General features: G+C 41.8%; 1 protein-coding gene across 8 annotated transcripts in view; it reads left to right on the forward strand.

Annotated features, from left to right (window-relative positions):
- SNX12 (sorting nexin 12) overlaps positions 1–25,359 on the forward strand; it is a 28,309-nt gene that overhangs the window by 641 nt on the left and 2,309 nt on the right. The window contains exons 1-5 of one of the 8 annotated variants that reach the window (XM_021707936.1): positions 5,641–6,056; positions 11,213–11,308; positions 11,933–12,057; positions 12,443–12,537; positions 15,306–15,908. In XM_021707936.1, the coding sequence (XP_021563611.1) occupies positions 5,892–6,056; positions 11,213–11,308; positions 11,933–12,057; positions 12,443–12,537; positions 15,306–15,340 (516 nt within the window). In that variant the 5' untranslated portion in view covers positions 5,641–5,891 and the 3' untranslated portion in view covers positions 15,341–15,908. Of the gene's footprint in view, positions 1–5,640; positions 6,057–11,212; positions 11,309–11,932; positions 12,058–12,442; positions 14,284–15,305; positions 15,909–25,359 lie in introns of those variants that run through there. The other 7 variants (XM_021707935.1, XM_021707937.1, XM_021707934.1 and 4 more) reach the window with 7 other exon arrangements.

A 25,359-nucleotide genomic window follows, 5' to 3' on the forward strand; every position in this document is an offset into this window, starting at 1 on the left:
CGAGTGAGAGAGAGAGAGAGAGAGAGAGAGAGAGAGAGAGAGAGAGAGAGATCCAGTTGTTATTGCCTTATTACTGCAAAGGATTTAATAGCCCAGTACTCTCACTCTTTATTTTCCTCCTTTTTTCATTCTATCAAAACTTTCTATTAAAATACCTTTTTATCAGTTTTTTACACCTCACTGTGAATTTAACTTGCATAATTCTTTCTCCTGGGGCTATTTGATTTTAAGCTTATCTCTTCACTCACCTATATATTCAACTTTTCACTTTCTATGAAATCATTCCCTCCTGCTGCTGAATGTATTTAAATCTATCCTGTCCTCCTCTCCCTTTTTTTGAGTGGTGTCTCATTCTGTCACCTAGGCTGGAGTGTAGTGGCACGATCACAACTCACCGGCAGCCTTGACCTCCTGGGCTCAGGCAATCCTTCCACTTCAGCCTCCCGAGTAGTTGGGACTACAGGCGGGTGCCACCACGCCCAGCTAATTTTTTGTAGGGATGAGGTCTTGCTATGTTCTCTAGGCTGGTCTGAAATTCCTGGGCTCAGCCGGGCTCAGTGGCTCAGCCTGTAATCCCGCGCCTTGGGAGGCTGAGGTGAGTGGATTGCCTGAGCCCACGGCTTTGAGACCCGCCTGGACAACTTGGCGAGACCTCATCTCTACAATAAATCAAAAAATTAGCCGGGTGTGGTAGCACGCGCCTATAGTTCCAGTTACTTGGAAGGCTGAGGCGGAAGGATCGCTGGAGTCCAGCAAGTCAAGTCTGCGGTGGCCGGGAGCGGCCACTGCACTCCAGTCTGGGCGACAGAGTGAGACTCCAACCCCTCTCCCAAAAAAATTCCTGGGCTCAAGCAATCCTCCTGCCTCAGCTTCCCTGAGTGCTGGAGTTACAGGCGTGAGCCACTGCGTCCAACCTAAATCTATCCTATTCTCAAAAAAAAAAAAATTCTTCTTTGTCATGCATTGCTCTCTAGCTACAATATTCCTTTCCTAGGCAAGTTTCTCAAAAAAGTCCCTACTAAATATTTCCACTTTACCTCTGATTCAATTCTCAATTCACTATAATCTGGGGCCTACTCCCAGTGCTCTACTGAAACTGTTCTCATTTAGGTAATTATCAAATCGAGTTGGCCTTTCTTATTTGACCTTACCACTGTATTAAACAATGTTAACCACCTACTTGCTCCTTTTAGAAACTTTTAAAATTCCTTGCCTTCAGATCACTATTTGTCTCCTGCTTCTTTTCCTACATCTCTGACCACTCCTTCCTAGTCTCCTTCACAAGCTTTTCTTTCTGTGCCTGCCCTTTAACAGTTTTCCCAAATGGAAGTAGTTTTATTTTTTTCTGATCAAAAAAGAAATATAAATTCATTGTTTAAAAAATAAGATCTTTTAGAAGATTATATATATTTAAAAATATAAAATTCTATATAAAAATAAAATTAAAAAAGATAAAACTGAAACTTCACCACACAGAGTTAACCACTGCTAACATTTTGGTGTATATCTTTCCAGACTTTAAAAATTATTATAGACTGGGTGTGGTGGCTTACACCTGTAATCCCAGCACTTTGGGAAGTGGAAGTGAGAGGATTGCCTTGAATCTATGGACTCAAGACCAGCCTGGGCAACTTGTCGAGACCTCGTCTCTACAATAAATTAAAAAAAAAATTTCAACCGGGGCTGTTGGCACATGCCTGCGGTTCCATATACTTGGAAAGCTGAGACGGAAGAGTTGCCTGAGTTCAGCAGGTCGAGCCTGCGGAGCCATGAGCATGCCATTGCACTCCAGCCTGTGTGACAGAGTGAGACTCTGACTCAAAAAAAATTATTATAGATATTATATTTTATAATACAGATAGTATCATACTATAGTATTTTTTAACCAGCTTTTTTCACTCTTTTATGGAAATTATCCTATATCAACAAACATAGAACATTATTTTATTTTATTTATTTATTTACTTGAGTTGGAGTCTCACTCTGTTGCCCAGGCTAGAGTGCAGTGGCACGCTCACAATCACTGCAGCCTAGACCTGCTGTGCTCAGGTGAAACTTCCATCTCAGTCTTCCAAGTAGCTGGAAATACAGGCGAGTGCCGCCATGCCTGGCTAATTTATTTATTTATTTATTGTAGAGACAAGGCCTTTCCAAGTTGCCCAGGCTGGTCTTGAACCCCTGGATTCAGGCAATCCTTTCGCCTCCGCCTCCCAAAATGATGGGATTACAGGCATGAGCCACTGTGCCCAGCAGAATATTATTTTAAATGGATAGATAGGAGAATGCCAAAGTTGGCCATTTATACAAGAGGAGTGGAGGAGTGATGTAAGTGTCTGAGCAAAAAAAGTCTTGTAAAATATGAAATCCAGCCGGGCTCGGTGGCTCAGTCTGTAATCCCGCGCCTTTGGGAGGCTGAGGTGAGTGGATTGCCTGAGCCCGCGGGTTTGAGACCCGCCTGGGCTGCAAGACCTCATATCTACAATAAATCAAAAAATCAGCCGGGCATGGTAGTGCATGCCTGTAATTTCGGCTACTCGGAAGGCTGAGGCGGAAGAATCGCCGGAGCCCAGCAGGTCGAGGCTGCGGTGGCCGAGAGCGGCCACGGCACTCCAGTCTGGGTGACAGAGTTAGACTCCGACTCAAAAAAAATGAAATCCACCACCCCTTTATCAGACTTGTCATATAAACAAATTCACAAATTAGTAAAAAGTGGCTACAAAAATATGAACTATCATTTACTCCTAAAATTTTTTTCTGAGGATAAATTATTGGAATTAAAATTTTTGAGTCAAAGGCTTTGGTAAATATCATTTAAAAATTTTTAAAAATACAAAAATACTTAAACACAGTTAATGAAAAACAACTCTCTGCCATCCATGACTTTTGTCCTCCAGTTCCACTTTCCAGAGACAACCAGTATTACAAGTTTCTTCGTCAAAGATTTTGTAGAAAAAATACATACTGCCCATCTATTTCCCAGATTTGTATGGATTCACACTCTCACCAAAACTGCATGCCTTCACCAACTTTTATTATTATTATTAGAGCCAGAATCTCACTCTCGTCACCCAGACTGAGTGCAGTGGCACAATCATAGTTCACTGCAGCCTCAACCTCCTGAACTCAGGTGATCCTTCCACCTCAGCCTCCTAAGTGGCTAGAACTACAGGTTCATACCACTGTGCCCAGCTATTTTTTTATTTTTATTTTTTGTAGCGACGAGGTCGTGCTATATTGCCTAGGCTGGTCTCAAACTCCTGGGCTCAAGCAATCCTCACACCTCAGCCTCTCAAAGTGCTGAGATTACAGGCATGGGCCACCATGCCTGGCCTCACCAACTTTTAAATCTTGTGTCCTTGCCTCTTAATGTTTTTCTTTCTACACTATATGCTGATGACTACCAAATCTCTATCTCCCAAACCCTGACCACACCTTCAAGCTCCAGGCCAGTGTTTCCAGCTACTTGCTGGACATCTCCACTTAGCTGTCCTACAGACACCCAGATTCATGAAAACTGAACTCATTGTCTTTCCTCCCAAGCTTACTCTTCTTTCTGCAATTCCAATTTTGATTAGTGGTACCAGAATCCACCTAGTTACCTAAGTCAGAAACCTAGGAGTCATTTAAAATTTTCTCCCTCTCCCCTCAAATAGTAATAATACTGAACACATACTATTCGTGCATATTTTATTAATTAATTTTCACAAGTCAATGTCTCACAACAGCCCCAGAGGTAGTTTTAGGCTTACCATTTCCATTTCACAGATGAGAAAAACTGTATAACTTGTTCATGGTTATATAGCTAGGAAGCAGGGATTCAAACCCAGGCAGTGTAAGTCCATGGCTCACACACTTAAACCCAACACAATACTACCATCATATCTAATCACATACACGTCCTATCTATTTCTCAATCTCTGTCCTCTCTCTTACCTTTTCTTCATTCCCACCATCACCACCTGCTTCTGAGTCTTATTGTCAATACCTTCATAATTAGTCACATTCAACTCAAATACATCTTCCATATTGCCTACAAAATAATCCTTCTAAAACATAAATCTCATCACGTCTTTTTCCTGCTTAAGATCTTTCAGTGGCTCCCTATCACCTATCATAAAGTCAGTGATTATTTGCTTAATATGGATGTATCACCCTTGTTCAGCCTACCTGTCTAGACTCTTCCATCACATAATCTGAACTGGTAATAACTGCATAAGATGCCATGCTGTTTAGTATAGCAAGGATTTTGCATATGCTATTTCCTCTGCCAGAAATTACCTTTCCCCCTTTCCACTCCTATTTGTCCTTTATATTTTTTCGTGTCTGTTAAACACAGATGTTTCCTCCTCCAGGGAACCTTCCATAATTCCTCCAGTTATGCTATACATCCTATGTGCTGCTTTGAACATTCACGTATTTTTGTTTGTTTTTTGAATCAAGGTCTCACTCTGTCACTCAGGCTGTGGTGCAGTGATGTGATCATAACTCACTGCAGCCTCAAACTCTTGGGCTCAAGCGATTCTTCTACCTTAGCCTCTCAAGTAGCTGGGACTACAGACCACAAGACATCATGCCCAGCTAATTATTTTATTTTTGTAGAGCTGAGGTCTCACTATGTTTCCCAGACTGATCTCAAACTTCTGGCCTCAAATGATCCTCCCGCCTTGGCCTCCCCAAATGCTGGGATTACAGGCATGGGTCCTCTTGTCTGGCCTTGCAAATTTTGTATTTGTCACATTACTAGAATGTTAACTCCTTGAGGACAGGGACTCAATTATTTAACTCTAGGTCTTTGGTATTTAGCATGGTGCTTGGCACATAAGTAGATGCTTAGTAGATATTGGTTAACTTGAATTAAATAACGATTGTAAAATTGTAGGGCCTTGTACTCTGTTGAAAGAATTTCAGGCATCAGTGACATGACAAAAATTTTTAAGTAGAGGAGGACAGGGGAAAGGAAGAGAAAGAATGACCTGAGATCACCACCCAGTCTAGCACTTAATGTGGGGCATGCATAAATTAGACACATAGATATCAACATTTCTATAGATGTTCTCACGTAGAGGTTTGTTTTACCACCATTATGGTTTGTAAGTAACCTCAGAGCAGTGCCAAGCGTGGAGTTCTGCAGAGAAGAGATAGAAGAAACAAATGCCCTCAATTTACTGAGAAATTAATAGAGTACACCTGGAGTTGCCTGTTATGCAGTTATGAAGATATGCACAATTTTCCTGAAAAGTGAGAATGAGAAATTATCTTTGTTTACTCCATTCTAGTTGCTTCCTGGCACTATATATTGTGCTGAGTGCTCAATTGTGCGTGGCATGAATTGAACTGAAACTATCAAAAGCACAAGTGGCAAGGTTGCGTTGCAGGTTCTTGGTTCTATTGTTGGAACCCACCCTCCAGAGGCCACCCTTCTATTTTCGCGGAAAACCCGGACTTATTCAGGTCACAGGGCTCTGGCCTATCGCTGTAGGATTCTAGCTTGTGGGGCAGTGCCCACTGCTGATTGATACACGGTATGAGACGATTTCTTGGGTTGAGGAGCGACGATTGGCAGAGCCGGCTTGTTGTGCTTCGTAGGATATTGGGTGGTGTGTATTGGAGATGCAGGTTCCGGGGCGGCCACAAACATCACCCGGAAGCCTGAATGAGGCCTCCAGCCTGCAGGACGCGCAACAGTCAGCGCGGCCGCTATTCAGGGCGCGGGGCCCAGGGCCGGCGCGGCGTGCGCGTGCGTGCGTGCGTGGAAGCGCGTGCGCGGCGCCGCTGTCTATGGGTTGGCTGGTTATTTTGCAAGCGGGAGGGGCGGTGCGCGCTCCTGCCTCCGGCCTCTGTCCCCCATCCCCCTTCCCCGGTCCCAGTCTCTCAGTATCTCCTTCGGAAAGATGTCCGACACGGCGGTAGCTGACACTCGGCGCCTTAACTCGAAGCCGCAGGACCTGACCGACGCTTACGGGCCGCCAAGTAACTTCCTGGAGATCGACATTTTTAATCCTCAGACGGTGGGCGTGGGCCGCGCGCGCTTCACCACCTATGAGGTTCGCATGCGGGTGAGTCACGGGATGAGGGAGACAGTTGAGGGTGGACGAGGTGGAGGGGGGAGACTGCCATGGGCATGGCTAACGGCGGGGGAAGAAGCTTGAAGGGGTCATTTGGGGGTTAGGGGCTTAATAAGTTTGGAGAAAGGTCTGCAGATTCGGTTGTGGCCCGAGGATGCCGAAGACTCCTGAGGACGGGGGTGAGGGAAAACTACCCATGAGGAAGAAGTGAAGCATGGCTGGATAGGGTGGGGAAGATGGGAAAAGACTAGAATAAGGAATTCAAGGAGATAGGAATCGCGACTGTAGTGACAGAAGAAGGAAGGGAGAACGGAAGAGGGCTGGAGGATAGAAAGCGAAGGCGATCTATCGCTGGGTCCATAACTGAACTGGGTTGTGTGAAGTCAGTCTAGAGAGGGAGAGCAGGAAGGACGGGCTTCTTCCTAATGAGGTCTCCACAGGATGATGGAGTTAAGCAAAGCTTGGATTAAAGGGAAGATAGACTCCAGAAATGGGACCGTGGGCTTGTGGGAGCAGAAATAAGAAAGGGAGTCTCCTTGACACGGAATGCTTCCCTGGTTTGTGTAGGATTAGCGTCTCAAGAAGAGAAGTGTTTTATGCTTAAGTTTTCTTAGGCACTACATGCTATGTCTCATCGTGAAACCTGGCTTTGCATTGGGATTGGTGCATTGTCAGTCGCTGCTCTCATCTGGTGCTGATCCTTTAGATTTGGAGTATTCCGAATGTTTACTTCAGTATTTATTGGTTCTCATTTGGGTTCTCTGTATATGAATAGCTGTTTGCCCTCTCTGTCCTAGATTAACCTTTTGGATTCTGACCCTGGCCTGTACTTACTTTAATACATGACATTTCAGGACTGCCTCAGGAGTGGCTACTTCCAGCATGCATTACAGAGGACTTTATTCTCTAGTGCTTAGTCCACAATGCGAGGATGGAATGTGCGGATAGGGTACTTGATTGGCAGGTTCTTTTGCCCAGCTGAAGTGGTTATAGACGAAAATGTTTGAGAACCAGTTTCTAGTTTTTCTTATGTTTTCTTCTCAGACTAGAAGGCCAGAATATTCTCTATGGACAGCGTCCTGCTCAAGCAGCATGGAAGACCTAAAAGACTGTATGTGTTTTCATTTTTGGAGGAATGAATTGAATGAATGGTCTCCGACCTGGACTTTGAAATCTAATTAAGAAATAATGATCTCCAAATTCCAAGTTTGGCAAAGTCCAAACTGAAGAAAGAAAAGTGAATAGCAAAACATGAGAAACACTTGTCTATATAAGAACTATTTGAAATAATCTCTTTGGGCAAGAAAGGAATTTAGGTCCTTCAAAATATGATAAAAGCAGGGAATTGTCAGTGGTGGAGAATTTAATTACCCGAGGGAGCCTGGGCATAACTTGTTTAGTATAACGGTTCTCGCTATGAAGTTTTGGAGACATTTGATGCATTACCCAAGAGTCTTAGGGATTATGAAAGAAATTGATTGATTTTAGGTATTCTAATAACAGGGACTGTTCATCTAGTGTTTACTATGTGCCAGGCACTGCGCTAGGTTCTAGTTTCTATCTTAATCCTTACAAAATACCCATTTTACATATGGGAAACTGAGGAGGAATGCAGTTTAAATAACTTGCTGAAGTGCACATAACTATAACTGACAGGACTGGGATTTGAATCCAGGCTTGTCTGACTACAAAGCCCATACGCTTTCCAGTACACTTCAGTTTCTTTGGCAAGGTTTAGTTGCAGAACTTTAGTGTGCAGACTTTTTCTTTTTTTTTTTTGAGTTGGGATCTCACTCCATTGCCCAGGCTGGAGCGCAGTGGCACGCACATGGCCACTGCATCCTCGACCTGCTGAACTCAGGCAATCCTTCCCCTCAGACTTCCAAGTAGCTGGAACTACAGGCATGCGCCACCATACCTGGCTAATTTTTTTATTTACTGTAGAGATGAGGTCTCACCAAGTTGCCCCAGCTGATCTCGAACCCGTGGGCCCAGGCTATCCTCTCACCTCGGCCTTCCAAAGTGCTGGGATTATAGACATGAGCCATTGTGCCTGGCCTAGTGTGCAGAATTTTTCTACCCACTCAGCTTTTCCTCATTCCCTTCCACAATTTCTAGTTGTAAAATGATGATAGAGTTGATGGTGGTTCCCAGTTCTGTGAGTTTCAGTTAATTTGTATTGTTTATGTTAATTTGTATGGTTGAATGGGCTTTTAATATTATTATTGAACTCTGTTTCAAGGTTAAAATCATTTGTAAAATCATTTGGTTTTAAATTGCTATTTTAAGTGGTTGGTCATGGTATGCATTATAGGGAGCATGAGACTCAGAAAATGGGCTTTGCGAGTTAGGTATTGTGTATAGTAGATGCAGATGGCACTGACTTTTTTTCTTTGTATAATAGCTAAATATTTCTGAAGCTATCATGTTTCATTTTGCTCAGGAAGAATCCTCCACTCCCCCAAGTGAAGAGTTTGGAGAGATGTCATGGTGACACCTCTTTTTTTATATGGAACTTTTTTTGGGGTGGGGGTTGAGTCGGAGTCTCACAGTCACCTTGACTGGAGTGCAGTGGCATGCTCATGGTCACCGCAGCCTCGACCTGCTGGGCTCAGGCAGTCCTTCACTTCAGCCTTCCAAACAACTGTAACCATAGGCATGCACCACCATGCCTGGTTAATTTTTGATTTATTGTAGAGATGAGGTCTCGCCAAGTTACCCAGGCTGATCTCAAACCCCTGGGCTCAGGCAATCCTCTCGCCTGCTGGGATTACAGGCATGAGCCACCATGCCTGTCTAATTGGAACTTTTCAAGTGTTAGTTGTCCTGTGGACTTGAGCTTTACTTTTTTTCCTCTCCTTTTCCTTGACTTTGTGTTAATCAGACCCAAAGGACTCTCAATATCCTGTTCTACACAATCTTGACTTCCTCATATAATTTGTAGGTTGGAGCCAGGAGACTATCCTAGTATGTAGTAACTCCTTCCTTAGATGGCTAGATGCTGAGATGGTAGACCATTGTTGTCACCATCCTGTGGGAGTAGGGAAAGAGTATCATTTTTGTGAGTCAAAGGAGGAAGTCTGAAAATGGCAGTAGGTGGTTTGGCTGTGTCTTGGAAGAATCTACTCAGCATTTAAAAATTTTTATTTGGTCCTTTGCTGGGTTCTGTGAAAGCCTACTAGTTAAGGTTCTACTGTTGTGGATCACAGTATCTGTAATGAACTCTTGTGGAAACCTAAAATCACGTGATACTGAAGGACTTTTTTCTTGTAAGATTCCGATAATCTTTTTTTTTTTGTAATGGCTTGTTTTGAATACATGCACATGGTACAGAACTCAAAAGGTACAAAAAGGTATGCTGTAAAAACTAAATCTTCCTTCATCTTCTGCCCTCCAGAGGTTCCCCTTTCCCAAGAAACCAGTTTCCAATTTCTTATTTAATAAAGAATAGTAATAAGTTATTACTTTAAATGTATCTCACTTCGTTTCAACCCATGGACATTTTTGGACCTTGAGGATCCTGGGTAGCATTGTAACTAATGTAAGTTGGCCAGTTATTTGGCTTTTGAGGACGTATATCAAAACTGGATCATGAAAAGGCAATTTTCAGACTCGAGACCTACAAAGCATGATGTGGTGAGGACTGTGTGAAGCTCTAGAAGAGTTTCAAGATGTTCTTTTCCTGCCGAGAGACATTTGTAGAAAAAGGAGAGAACTAATCCCTTTTGTTGCCCGTCCACTGATCTGAATTGACTGCTGGGAAATATGGTCAGTATTAATTCATGCTGTTGACCATTTCTATTTAGAACTTGTAGACAGGAGTGAAAGTCAAGGCTTTTTGTTTGTCAGGGGATCCATGTCACCACTAGAGCCTTGGGAATCATCTCAGTGATTAAGATGTAGGAATAAACTAATTTATAGCAGGGAGCAAGCTAACTTATATAATAGCTATTTCTTGTGTATGAATACAGAGAAGATAAATAGATACATAGTCCTTTATTAATCAGTTGAGTATTTATTGAGTAACTTGCATATTCTACATTTTAGAAGATGCAGAAGTAGTCATGGTTCATGATTTTAATGAGATTATAGTTTAGTTAGACAAGACAAACATTATGCATAAAACAATAGTGTGTCAGGCAGTGCTAAAGTATAGATGTCAGAGTTCAGGAGAAAGGCCAAGAAACCCTGTTGGTGTTGTCAGGAAATTTTCCTGTCTTTCTTTTTCTGGTAGAGACAGGATCTTACTATGTTGTGCAGACTGGTCTTGAACTCCTGACCTCAAGCAGTCTTCCTGTCTCAGCTTCCCAAAATACTAGGATTATAGATGTAAGCTACCACACCTAGTCTTAATTTTCCTTTTTGAAGTGAGACTTGAGTGGGGACTGGTAGAATGGAGAGGATTTAGATGGGAAAAGCTGAGGGACACATACCTTGGATGTGCTTATCTCTTCTTTACAGGGAACTTAAATTTACTTTTTAATGGAAAATGTAATATGAGTACATGATAAATTCAAATTGTACAATGAAAAATGTGACACTTCCACCATTCCAGTTGTCTAGTCTTACTCTCCAAAGTCAATCACTATTACCAATATTTTTCATAAGTATTTTATTCTTTAATATAAATATACACATATATATCCCTTTTTAAAACACAGATGGTGGCAAGCTATATATATACTATTCTGTACCTTGATTTTACTACTTAATATCTTTCCATCTGATACATACATGTAGATCTTTTACATTCTTTTCATAGTTGTATAGTATTCCACCATACAGGTATACCATAATTTATTTAACCAATTACCTGCTGATGGACATTTATTATTAGAAATAATAAAGCGCAGTGAAAACTCGTGTGTGTGTGTGTGTGTGTGTGTGTGTGTGTGTGTGTGTGTGTGTATTTACGTACAACTACAAGTCTGTTTGTATGGTAAATTCTATGCAGCAAGTCAATCACTAATTGTGACAAGGTTGCTTGTGGTAAGGGTTGGTATTTACCCAATGGTGTTTTGAAAAGATTATAGGAGCATGGTCCATAGGAGCTATTTCTTCATTAGAACTTGTCCAAATCATTCTGACATGTAGCCACCATAGGATGAACATTACCTACCATCTTTCTTCTTTCATTCTTCTTGTAGACAAACCTACCTATCTTTAAGCTGAAGGAGTCCTGTGTACGACGGCGCTACAGTGACTTTGAGTGGCTGAAAAATGAGCTGGAGCGAGATAGTAAGGTAAGACCCCATTCTCTGTGTGGCATCCTTGGAGAAGGAGATCTACAAAGGCTGGAAAGGGTATATGATTGCAAGTCTATGAAATCTGGAAGGGAATGGAGAGGATGAACATATTCTTATCTACCAAATCTCAATATATTGGATCTAGGGAATATCCTTTGAAACATGAAAGTGAGAAAACAATGATAAAATAAAAATTGGGGTGCAGAGGATGTAGAAAAATAATAAAAAAAGAAATCCTTGAAAGTGGTAAGTTTAGGACAATTTTTTAAAGTATTACTTCACTTAGTGGCTAGTAAAGTCGTACAACTTAACTCCTATAGGTGCTAACAGTGGAAAATATAGTGTCAGGAAAGTCCTAGCTAAATTCTTGGATGGTGGTGAATTGTTAAGGAAAGTAAGGATTATTTGGAGTTTATTTTCTTTCTTTTGAGATGGTAAACCTGTCCTTCCACAAGAACAGAGTTGGATTAATTATTGACTTGAGACATCCTGATCTTAGTTCTTGCAAGTTGCTGACTGTGGGACAGGATGGAATCTATGCCTAATAAGAAATGAGGTTTACAGTGTTTTACGATCTCATTCTCACTCTCCAATGTGGCTAATATTTTGTGTCTAATGCAGATTGTAGTACCACCACTGCCTGGGAAAGCCTTGAAGCGGCAGCTCCCTTTCCGGGGAGATGAAGGGATCTTTGAAGAGTCTTTCATTGAAGAAAGGAGGCAGGGCCTCGAACAGTTTATTAACAAGTAAGCCAAATTCCTGGGGGCTTCACTTGCTACTTTTGTCATCATGATCTTTCTACATTTTTTTTCTACCTTGTCTTTTATAATGGATACTATGACATGATGCCAGTTGTATGGTGGGCTGACTTCATTCCTTTGGGCAGAATTCTGATTTTGTATGTCAGGGCCTGAGAAAGCAGTGCATTTTGGTTGTGTCTAGGGATTTCTCTACCTTTCCCTTCTATCCCCCTTCCCCTCTACAGTATTAGGGTTGAGGCCGTACACTACTGCTGTCATTCACTGACTTGAACCTTAGGGCTTGAACCTTCCTCCCCGTCCACATCCCGATCTCTCTGCTAATTCTCTCTGATCCCAGATACTACTGATAACCATCTTGGTCTCTTTGTAGAATTGCTGGGCACCCGCTGGCTCAAAACGAACGCTGTCTACACATGTTCCTGCAGGAGGAGGCAATTGACAGGAACTACGTCCCTGGGAAGGTGCGCCAGTAGGAGCCCCTCTCATCACTTGCCCTCTACTTTCCTGCTGAAATGACATTGGTTTTTACACTAAGCCTCTCTCTCTTTGATCTGAAGTTGGCTGCCCATCCCCTGGCCTGATAGACTGTTTGGCATTGTGCCCCTTGATATCTGACTACACCATAGGATCCTCTTCTCTGAGGAGGGGTGGGAAACCACAGGCAGATGCCCTTTGCTTGGGGTTGGGGGGGTGGGGGGATTGGACTGGAAGGCAATTTCTTGGGCATTTACCCATGCCAGAAGGCTAACCTTGGGGGGGAGGGGGGCTTGTGCTGGTGAAGCACTGGATACATACTGATGCTGCAAGTCCAGGGGATTTTTCTTACTCTTAGGTTTAACCAGGAACACTGAGCAGGGAGAAACCCTGCCTTTCCTAACTGCATGAACATTTTCCTTTTTGGAAAGGTAATAGAGACCCAGAAGCTCTCCTTGTTTTCTCTAGGCCTGCTCCCAGTTTTCTCAAGAGTTTTTTTTATTGCTTTCTCTCTCCCTTGTTGCTTTTCATGGCATCCTCCTAGAGTCCAAGCAGTCTGTTGTGTGGAGCAAGGTGTCTGGGTTTTCTGGGCCCATCGTTATGGCTGCTTCAGAGTCAGAAGAAAGCCATAGAGCAGTAGGGGAGCTCCTGTTGCCTAGCCCCTCTCCCTTTGTGGCTCCCCACTCTGGCTGCCTATTTTTGCTCACCAGTAGGTGAGTCAGTATGGGCCAACAGTTCTCCTTCCCCAAGCTCTTGCTACTTTATGGGTTATCTTTGAAGGTTTGGTGGCTTGAGGGGTGGGGGTACCTCACCACTGCCAGGTAACTCCCTGAAGGGTGGGAGTAGATTATGTTCTAGGTTCCTCCCTGTGGTAGGGAAGGACATCACCACTCTCTTCCTTCCATTCTCCTTTCTCTCGTCCCATTTAGTGCTGACACAGGGCAGAAGCACACAAACAAACCACACAGTCTCTGACTTCTAAGCACTTTGAGCTGTTGAATGGGGCTCAGGGGCAAGTGTTGTTGCTACCCTTCCCAGCATGGTCACAGGGTTATTGAACTGCCTGCACTTGTTTCCCATGAAGCTCCAGCATTTTCCCCAGAAGTTGAATTAGGGATAGCAGCTGGGTATGGACTTCCTAAATCTTAGAGTCTGAATCAGCTTCTTGAGGCTGGCAACTATCTTGGGCGTCTATCTGGGAGGTAGTGGTTTGTTTGCTGGGATGCAATATTTGTCCCAGGTGGTGGGATGAGAGCAAGTTAACTCTGGTGCCAGGTGAAAGGTGGGGCTCTTAGACTCCCTGTCATGGAAGGATTGGAGTTTTCTATATAGGGCTTTGGGGGAAAGGATTGGCTAATTCTGACATGACCCTGATCAGAAAATTTAGGATTGAATTTTGACATGGCATTTGGAGTCCACCTAAATGTTGAAGCTCCCTGAGACAGCTCTCCAGCTGCTGAGCCTGTGCCAGGGCTGAGTAGTCCCTAGAGAGAGGCTCTGCTCCGTTTCCCACCTTGCCAATGTTGGTGTTGTTGCTGCCCTTTTGATTTGTGTCCTCTGTTATAGATTTTTTAAAAAAAGATTCCTCCTTCCATTGTGCACAAGTGCTGAGAGTCTGAGGCCCCATTTCTGCTGTGTATATATCCTGACTCGGGGCTTTTATTCAGCAAACTGTTCATTTTTCTGTCAGACAATGTCATATTCAACTATGTTCATATTAAACCACTGTGAAGCAAGCCTCTGTTTTCCTGCCTAAGTTGTACATTTAGTATTTTTTAGTGTCTAGGTCATGCTGGGTATTGTGCAAAAATCGTACAACATAGCCAATGTCCTGGTAATAAGTTTTGCACTTAAATATTTTTTAAAAAGCAGAATCCTAACTGCCTGTGGTGATATTTACCTATCCTTGTAACTTGCAACTGACTTTGTCACAAAGGTAATGCATCTGCTTGCAGGAAGTAGCCATAGGCTCAGTACCTGTGATTTGGGTCAGATTTTGCAGATTTGGTTTTTAAGCTTGTGGATTTGTGGTAATTTGAGCAGAATATATTTATAGTATATATGTGTGTATGCATATGCAATATGCGTACATAAACACACACATGCATGCACTCATCCTTCGACACACCCACACCACCAACAAACACTATTTCTTTCATAGGCTTTTTACCTCTAGACTTTTTTCCCCTAAATAGATTTGATACAGGCAGAAAGGTGGGGGAACTCTGGGAACTTTTGATGGGTGGATATTTTCATATGATCAATATGTTCTGAAATGGTTTTCCTACACAGAGTGTGTTTTGGGAAGAGTTGGAATGAGGGGAGATAGGAATCTTGTTATTGGAAAGTCAAAGCTAGTTTTAACGTAGTTCAGCATGGAAAGAAGGTATAGATCAAAACATTGGGAGATTAAGGTGACTTAGCAGCAGTGTTTGGTTCTAGGTAGAAGAGTGGGGGCTGAATTGAGGAACTGAAGAGGTTTTTGGTAGTTCAGGAATGAGATGACTAAAAATATTTGAGAGGATAGGTAAGAACAGGTATTTCTGTGAGACAAGAGAAGGGAAAAGTAAATAAAGAGATGCAACCTTCATAGGCAGCAGTGTTAGAGAATGAACTGGAGAACAACTAGAAAAAGCAGCTATAAAATAAAGTGTTAACAAAATTTTGGACAGATGACATTCATTTAACAAGTGCTAATGGTCTTCTGTGTGCCCAGTTCTGTGCTAAAAACTGGGCTGGGGGTCTTGGTACAAGTAAAGTAGGATTATATTACATTCTGTTTCTTAGACCTTAGACTTCAGTTCAAGAGACAAAAAAGTTCTAGAGACAAAGAGGTTCAGGCATATCTGGTTAGTTGGCTAGTCTTTTTTCTTTTTAAAAACTATCAAGCCAGGTAAATTCTTTCTCTTTGAAGTCAATTTGGTCATTTTAGCGCAGTAACTGGGTCCCGCAAGAACCCTAAATCCAAGCCCTGTTACCCATCAACACTGAGGAAAAGCATACTTTTTTCGATAAGGCATTCAAGTTTATACATGTATCTGGGTGTTTACTAATAATTAATCCCCTTTATCTATAGCACAGAAAGGGTTTAACTTTCCCTGGAACTTAGGGAACAGAGGCTAACAAAAAAATCTTGAACATAGCTAGATCCAAAAGCTAAATTTTCACATTCCAAAGAAGCTTTATTTACCCTTTGATCTATTCTTTGAGTCAAGGAATTGAGCTAGTAAAGGTGGGAGAGGTAGATAACATTCAGGCTTCTCTGGAGTTTTTGTTTGATAGTTATCCTAGGTGAGATACTTCTGTGTTGAAATATATGCTGTAATAATTGAAGTAAAATTGCTTTCTGCTGTGGAAATATAGACCAGCTGCTCACTGAAATGGTTATTTCCTCATATCCTTGTGGACTGTTGAGTCACCCATGGTATTCTCTTCTTAGATATAATTTTTCTTTTCTTGGCTCATTTCAACCCTTTTATCTTTATTATTCTGAAATTTCTCCAAGGTCCTCACATGTCTCTAAGTAGTAGAGTCTAAAACTGGATACCACTTCATTTTTTTATTTGTATAATTACATTTTTTTGGTACAGTTAGGGTCTCACTATATTGCCCAGGCTAGTCTTGAACTCCTGGCTTCAAGTGTCATCCCACCTGAGCCTCCCAAAGTGCTGGGATTATAGGCACGAGCCACCATGTCTGGCCATGGACACCACTTTAATTATAGCCTAAAGGTTAGATGGTCCATTTATACATCACTGTATTCAGGTTTACTTTTTTTTTTTGAGTTGGAGTCTCACTCTGTCGCCCAGACTGGAGTGCAGTGGCCGCTCCCGGCCACCGCAGCCTCCACCTGCTGGGCTCCAGTGATCCTTCCGCCTCAGCTTTCCAAGTAGCTGGAACTACAGGCGCGTGCTACCACGCCCGGCTAATTTTTTAAAAAATTTATTGTAGAGATGATGTCTCGCCAAGTTGCCCAGGTGGGTCTTGAACCCATGGACTCAGGCAATCCACTCACCTCGGCCTCCCAAAGTGTGGGATTACAGGCTGAACCAACGAGCCTGGCCCAGGTTTACTTTTAAAATAAAAATTCTTTGTGACTAATTTAGCTTGTGTTTCTCTGCCACTGCCTTCCTGATCACCCATCACCCCTCATTCCTCTTATCTTTTTTTTTTGCTTTGCTTGTACAAAAAAACCCAATTGTTTTCTATTTAATTTTATTTCTTCTCTCCATCCCCTCTGTCTCACGATCTACTTATCTATGCATTTAAGAACAGAGGACTCATTCCTTATAAAACAGACAAACCAGGGGTAATTTTCAACATCGCAAAAGAATTATTTAAATCACTGTAAATTTCCTTTAAATAGATGTTTCCTATGGTGGTTTTAAGTGTTTGTATATAGGTTATCTACTACTTGATATAGAGAAACTGAAGGTAAAGGGTTAAGAGGCACTGCCAATTGAAGAACAATTATAAATTAAGATAAAACAGTAGTTCTTAGGTAAACAGCAAAATATAATTAGATGCACAGAAATTTTATTTATGTATTACTTTTCAATAAATGCTATATTATTATACCAATAATGTTTTTGGTCTAGATACAGTCAACTTTTCATTATCTGTGCTAATGAAGGCATATGCATTTTAATTTTGTTATGCATTTTTGTTCTAAAATTTAAATATAGAGGTATTTAATGTTCATAAAATTTTTAAATGTTTTGTAATATGTCATCAGACTGAAGACTCAGGAAGATCTGAAAAGAAGTAGAAAGAGTACCAGGCCTGGAATAGAAACCTGACTTCGGAGCTGGCTATGGACCAGCCTCACCATTTTGGGCCTGTTTTCTGAACTGTAAAATGAGAGGATTTGGCTAAATGATCTCTTAGGTATCTTAAATCTCTAATTTTTGTGATTTCCCATCCTTGCCAATGAGTTGAGTGAACCCTGGAGGTGATATCACTAAAAAAATGAAAGCACAAATTTTTCTGAGTGTGATAGCGTTTACTGTAGTGTAGTTAGTTTTCTCTTCCAGAAATGAATGACTCTTCACTTTTCTGATTAGATTTTGTTTGCTCACATCCTGTTGTATTAAGTCATGAGTACTCCATTGAAATTTGGTGTTGATTTGGTTTACAGTTGTCCTAATTTTATCCTAGGTCTTTTAGCTGAAATTTATTAATGAAATAGTCACCCCATATCTCTACAGAGTTATTCTTATTTTAAAAATATAAATTATGACTTTGTTGATTGTTCTGATTACAAAAGTGCCTATTTTGTTAAAATGTTTTGTGATGATAAAAATTCAAAATTGTTAGTTGACAAAATTCAAACAAAACATAAATGTGTAAAGTAAAAAGTGATTTTTTCCTTAGTCCCTTTCTCTATTCCCATTCTCCAATAATAATTTAATTTGGTGTGTGTCTTTCCAGACATTTTTCTGTGTGTGTGTATATATATTAATATATACATATATGAATACCCACACACTTGTAGTTTTTTTAAAAGAAACAAAATGGATGTTATATGTACTATTTTGCAACTTATTTTTTTCACTTTGCAATGTATTCTGAACTTCTTCTCGTATTAATACATGGAAATTTACCTCATTTAAAAAATGGCCGCATAACATTTTATGGTATGGTTGTATTACAGTTTAATGATTCACTTATTGATGGAAATTTGTCTCCAGTCATTCTCTATTATAAATAATGCTACATATAACCTTGCTCCTGTGTATAAGTATTTCTATAGGATAGATTTTGAGAGAAGGAATTGCTGGGTCAAAGGGTGTATACATTTTACATTTTGATATGTACAGATAAATTGCCTTTTTAAAGAGTGCAGCTTAGGCTTCCACAACAAATGAAAATTTTTATTTTCACATCCAAAGTGGGGAAATTCCTGTTTCCCCACAAAAATTTCCTTGCCAAAAGTAGCAAAAATTTAAACAATTGATATTTATCCAAACTATTTGCTGAAAATTGTATTTCATAGTTTTAATTTGCACTTTCTGGTACGTTTAGTTGTAATACCACTGTTAGGTTTTATGAAATTTCCCCACACATTTAATTTTGGTCGTTCTAGAGACAGTATCTATTGCTGCTAATTGAGGATACTTACCACTCTTCACCATAAACCATCACAATTAAAGGCACTGAATGTTCCTAGGTTTCTTTCCATCTGACTTTGGGGGGAAATGAAGTGATTAGCTTGGTGACAAAGCAACATTTATCCGAGGTGCTGTCACGACAAGTACCTTTTTCACATTGGCATCAAGGTCAAGCCCAGAGCAGAATTGAAAACTCAACTACAGGTTCATCTGACCTCGGCCAACCTCCTTGGATACTTGGGGAAATATTACTTTGCATTTTGGGTCACCATTCCTCCAGCTTGGACCTCTTCTTTGGTGATTTTTCCCAGATCCCAACCTTAGATTCCAGACAGGGACAGAATAAGGATGGTGACCAAGATCGAGATGGTGACCGGAATAGGAAGCCGAATTACCAGGTTTTAGCGTTTCTGGTTGGCTGTCCACGCGTCAGTCAGAAACAAGCTAGCTTCAGCTGGTCGTACGCAGTGGGAAATACATGCCTTTTCTTGATTGGCCTCTTAATCGAGGGGGTGGGCCATAGTGGGACCTGCTGATTGGCTGGGTTGGAAGACCAATAGGAACGCTGTGGCGCTACTTTCGAAAGCGAGACCTATCCCGCGGTGCCTGGAACTGTCAGCGGGGTTTCCTCGGAGCTCCTGCGGCCAATTTGGTAACTGCATCCTCCAGCAACCTAGCTATCCTACCGCAGGTCACGCTTATGGTGTCTCAGGGTGTCTCCGGGTGTACTGTGATGACTCAGGCTGCAGTCCGCTTGTCCTGCCCTTAGGGAAGTCCTGCTTTAGGCAGCAGGTGTCCTTCCACAAACGGCAGCCGGGAGCTCTTCCTCTGATGTGACCGCTGAGGTCGTGGGTCTGGGCCTGGGGAGTGGGGATGGGGGAACAGGGAATGGGTCAAGACTGCGGGCATCAGGGCGAAGTTCATCACCACGAGCATCACCGCGGGATTAGCGGCGGAAGCGGGAGAGGTTGCGCTCTGTGGTTGTGAAGGCTTTCTTTGTTTTAAGTCCCGGGAAAAGAGCAGTAGGAGCCTGACCCAGGAAGTTCCTCCACCAGGTGGACACCGCCTCTGACGCCTGATTTCACCCCTCGTCGCTCCTTAGACTCATCAGCTCTAGAAGCACTGCTGCAAATACATTATCCCTCAGCGGCTGGACTCAGAGTCCCCCTTTCTTCCTCAGTGTCAGTGGGCTTGACCTCGTTGCTTTTATTTCCTTTTTCTAATTAAATTATGCTAGTGCATTCTCCTTGTTAAGAAAAAAAGCATCACATTACACATTACACATAGGGCTAAAGTATGCTTTGGCGGTTACCCACAATCCTAACCCTCCTCCCCTTCTCAAAAATATCTGCTGTTTAATTTGGTGTGTATCTTCGCAGCCTTCCAGGTATTTTTTTCTGTTTACCATAGAAAATATATTGTGTTGTGTTTTTATTTCTGCAAAAACGATTGTACATATTCTACACGTTTTCTTCTTTTCTTTTTCTTCCTTTTTTTTTTTTTGAGCTGAAATCTCACTCTGTCGCCCAGGCTGGAATGCAGGGGCAGGCTCACAGCCACCGCAACCTCGACCTGCTGGGCTTGAGTGATCCTTCCGCCTCAGCCTTCCAAGTAGCTGGAATTACAGGCACGTGCCACCACGCCCGGCTAATTTTTGTGATTTCATTGTAGAGATGAGGTCTCACCAAGTTGCCCAGGCTGGTCTCGAACCCCTGGGCTCAGGCAGTCCTCTCGCCTCGGCCTCCCAAAGTGCTGGGATTACAGGCTGAGCCACTGTGCCCGTTTTTTTCATTCAGTGCTTTGGAAACATTTTTATTTCGGTATCTCTAGATTTACTTGATTTTTATATATTTTTAAAATTTTTTTGAGTTGGAGTCTCACTCTGTTGTCCAGGCTGGAGTGCAGTGGCACGCTGCTCATGACCACTGCAGCCCCGACCTGCTGGGCTCAGGTCATCCTTCCGAAAGCCTCAGCCTTCCAAGTAGCTGGAACTACAGGCATGCACCACCACGACCGGCTAATATTTTGATTCATTGTAGATACGGGGTCTCCCCAAGTTGCCCAGGCTGGTCTCAAACCTCTGAGCTCAGGCAGTTCTCTTGCCTCTGCCTCCCAAAGTGCTGGGATTACAGGCATAAGCCACCAAACCCGGCAACTTGGTTTTTAAAAGTTACATAAAATGCCAGAGTATGGCTACAAAATGGTTTATTTAACCATTTCCTTATTGATAGACCATTCGATTTTTTTTCGTTTTTTTCTTTTCCTTTTTTTTTGCTTTTATAAGCGCTACTGCTATGAACATTCCTGAATATGACTCCTTTTCAAAGTTTCTCTAGTGCAGTTGTCCTCATTTCCCTTTTGATGGACTTTTTTTTTTTTAGTTGGAGTCTCACTCCCTCGCCCAGACTGGAGTGCAGTGTGGCACGCTCATGGCCACCCCAGCGTCCACCTGCTGGGCTCCAGCGATCCTTCCACCTTAGCCTTCCAAGTAGCCGGAACTACAGGTGTGCACTACCATGCCCAGCTAATTTTTTGATTTATTGTAGAGATGAGGTCTTGCCAAGTTGCCCAGGCTATTCTTGAACCCATGGGCTCAGGCAATCCCCTTACCTCAGCCTCCCAAAGTGCTGGAATTACAGGTGTGAGCCACCACACCCAGCCTTGATGGACATTTATATCAGTGCTACTCAAACTGTATCCCACAGACTGGTGCCAGTAATGAACTATATCACCCATTCACAAGGAGATAAGTATAGAAAATAAGGACAGGTATTTCAAAACTTTCACAGCAATTTGATATGGCCATGATATCTAAGTGCATGATCACTTTTCTAGTGTTTTTTTTTTCTCTACAAAGGTATCAGTCTGTGACAGATTGGAAATTTATTTAAAAAACAAAAAACAAACAAAAACCACCTAAAAGAACCTGATCCTTACCACAGATAGTTTAAGAAGCACTGATAATTTCCAGGTTTGTTTTTGTTTTGTTTTGTTTAGGGTTTTTTTTTGCCATCAACTTTTTTGTGAGTGTTTCTTTCGTGTAGGTACTGAAGGGTAGAATTATTGAATTGAAGGCTATGCACATTTTACATTTTATTAGTGCAAAATTACTCTCCAAAAAGGTCATATACTTCTTTTTTTTTTTTTTTTTTTTGAGTTGGAGTCTCACTCTGTCGCCCAGACTGGAGTGCATGGCCGCTCCCGGCCACCGCAGCCTCGACCTGCTGGGCTCCGGCCGTCCTTCCGCCTCAGCCTTCCAAGGAGCTGGAACTACAGGCACGCGCTACCACGTCTGGCTAATATTTGATTTATTGTAGAGATGAGGTCTCGCCAAGTTGCCCAGGTGGGTCTCGAACCCGCGGGCTCAGGCAATCCACTCACCTCAGCCTCCCAAAGGCGCGGGATTACAGGCTGAGCCACCGAGTCCGGCTTGCCTTTTTTTTTTTTTTTTTTTTTTTTTTTTGAGTTGGAGTCTCACTCTGTCGCCCAGACTGGAGTGCAGTGGCCTCTCCCGGCCACCGCAGCCTCGACCTGCTGGGCTCCAGCAATCCTTCTGCCTCAGCCTTTGGAGTAACCGGAACTACAGGCATGCACTACCACGCCCGGCTGATTTTTTGATTTATTGTAGAGATGAGGTCTCGCTGCCCAGGCGGGTCTCCAACCCGCGGGCTCAGGCAATCCACTCACCTCAGCCTCCCAAGGCGCGGGATTACAGGCTGAGCCACCGAGCCGGCTGGTCATATACTTCTAGCAATAGTCTATGAGAGTGCCTATTTCCCTACACCCCTGCCAACACTTGATATCACTCTTTTAAACTTTTGTTAATCTATAAGACAAAAAATATGTTTTCTTTTAATTCATCATTCTCTGTTAATGAATTTAAGTATTCTTTCATGTTTATTAACTACTTGCAGTTTCTCTTTGTTAACTACTTATTATAACTTTTGCTCATGTTTCTATTGGGTTGTTTGCTTTTTGTAATTGATTTGTAGGAGTTTTAAAATATATGTATTTTGGATATTAATTATCCTTTTTCTGTATATGTTGCAAAAATTTCCCATTAATCTACCTTCCTTTGTATTCATTAATGGTATCCTTAGAATAGAAACTTTAAATTTTGATGTAGCTGGATATATCTGTTTTTCATGGCTTTTGATTTTTACTTTTAAGATAGCTGTTCCTACTCATAGGCTTTAAGCATACTCACTTATTTTTTCTTCATGTTTCTCCCCCCCTCTTTTTACACATTATTTATTGAGGTATAATATGTACACTAAACTGTGCATACTTAAAGTATATAATTTGATGAATTTTGACATATGTACAACCCATCCAACTATCCCGCAATCAAGATAATAAACATGTCCATCATCCCTGAAAATTTCATTGGGTAATTTTTTGTTCTCATACATTTCTGAGTGTGCATGTGTGCATGTGTGTGTTTGTGCATGCATGGATGTATGCTGGAATTATACATTTTTTAATTAAGGTGAATTTGCATACAGTAAAATTCACCCTAAGTGTACATTTCTGCAAGTATTGACAAATGCATATAGTCACTTCACCACCACCACAATCAAGATATAGGACAGTTACATCACCTCAAAAAATTTCCAGTTCCCCTTTATATAGTCAACTCCTGCCTCCTACTTCCCAGTAATCACTGCCTATTTTCTGTCACTATAGTTTTGCCTTTTGAAACTTATCATATAAATGAAATCATACAGTACATAACCTTTTGAGACTGACTTCTTTAAATCAGCATAATGCCTTTAAAATTTATCCATGTTATTGCATGTATCAGTAGTTTTTTTTATTGCTAGTGTTCCATTGTATGGATGTACCACACATTATTTTCCATTCAGTTGAGGATCATTTGGGTAACGTACAGTTTTTGATGGTTATAAATACAGTTACTATAAATATCAGCTGCCTAGAATTGGGATTACTGGATTCATATTGCCAATGTATGTCTAACTTTATAAGAAACGGCGAACTATTTTCCAAATGGATGTGCCATTTTGCATTCCAACCAGCAATGTATGAGTGTTCCAGTTACTTCCAGTTCCCTAGCAATTAAAAAAAATTTTTTAGATGTTCTAATAGGTATGTAATGGTATCTCATTGTGGTTTTAGTTTGCATTTTCTTTCTTTCTTTCTTTTTTTGCAATGGAGTCTTACTTTGTCATCCAGACTGGAGTGCAGTGGCACGCTCCCGGCCACCGCAGCCTCGACTTGCTGGGCTCCGGCGATCCTTCCTTCTTTTGTTGTTTTCAAACATTTCCTGGGTAACTTGTTTATTTACTCCTGCAAGAATTTTTAGAATCAACCAATACATTTCACAAAAATTCTTGTTGACATTTTAGTTGAGATTATGTTGAATTTTCAGCTTAATTTGAGGAGAGTGGATATCTTCACATTATTTATTTCCCAACCAGGAACATGGTATATCTTTCTATTTATTTGGGTCTTCAATTATGGTACATTTCTCTTTTTTATTTAGGTTTTTTTATGTTTTATATTATTTTGTAATCCTTTGTTTACGTCTGTTTCTCATCTATAAACGTTTTGAGTGTAGAGACTTTTTTGTTTCATCTCTATATTTACAGTGCCCGGCATATAGTAGGTTGCTCAGTACATGTTTGATGAACAAATTATATCACAGCAATTGTTCCAGGATTTAATTAAAATCTGTGGACTTCCCCTCCTCCCCCAGAACAATGCACAAATTTATACAGAATTTTGCATAAAGTTTCAAACCTGGGCACTCTCCCTATGCCCATACATAAATCTCAGGTTAAGTATCCCTAATCAGAAATGATAAATCATATCATGTCATAATTTGATCACAGGCTTTCAGGGAAGGTTTCATAGAAAAGATAGTTTTTGACTTGAGATTTAAAGGATTCCTAGGAGTTTCTGGGTTTTCAAGGGCAGGTGAAGAGCATTTTAGACTGAATGGTCCAGTTAACCTGGAAACCAGTTTATCCTGCAAGCCTTTTTGATCATTTGTCCTTTGTTCACTCTTGAGCTCTTTTGAGTTTCCTCCTACCCTTCCAAACCCCCTTGCAGGGTTGCACAACCCACTGTTGTCTCTGTTGCCAATTATTTGCACTACGTTTTCTGGAAAACTGATTCCATTGTAGATAAACTCTACCATACCTTAATATTCCTTCCCAAATTATCTCTCTGCTTACTTGCTTTAACTGAAACCAACCTTCTCTTTTTTTTTTTTTTTTTTTTTTGAGTTGGAGTCTCACTCGGTCGCCCAGCCTGGAGTGCAGTGGCCGCTCCCGGCCACCGCAGCCTCGACCTGCTGGGCTCCGGCGATCCTTCCGCCTCAGCCTTCCGAGTAACCGGAACTACAGGCGCGCGCTACCACGCCCGGCTCATTTTTGATTTATTGTGGAGATGAGGTGTCGCCAAGTTGCCCAGGCGGGTTCGAACCCATGGGCTCAGACAATCCACTCACCTCAGCCTCCCAAAGGCGCGGGATTACAGACTGAGCCACCGAGCCCGGCTCAACTTTCTCTTTAAAAGTATGCTTTCCTAGCCGGGCTATGGTCTGAATACCTCATATTTATATGTTGATACTTTATCACCAATATGATAGTATTAAAAATGGAGGCAGCCGGCTTGGTGCCTCAGCCTGTAATCCCACGCCTTTGGGAGGCCGAGGTGAGTGGATTGCCTGAGTCCGCGG

This window comes from Carlito syrichta, unplaced genomic scaffold (genome assembly GCF_000164805.1).
Source record: "Carlito syrichta isolate Samal-C Ts95f unplaced genomic scaffold, Tarsius_syrichta-2.0.1 Scaffold127161, whole genome shotgun sequence".
NCBI classification, from domain to species: Eukaryota; Metazoa; Chordata; class Mammalia; order Primates; family Tarsiidae; genus Carlito; species Carlito syrichta.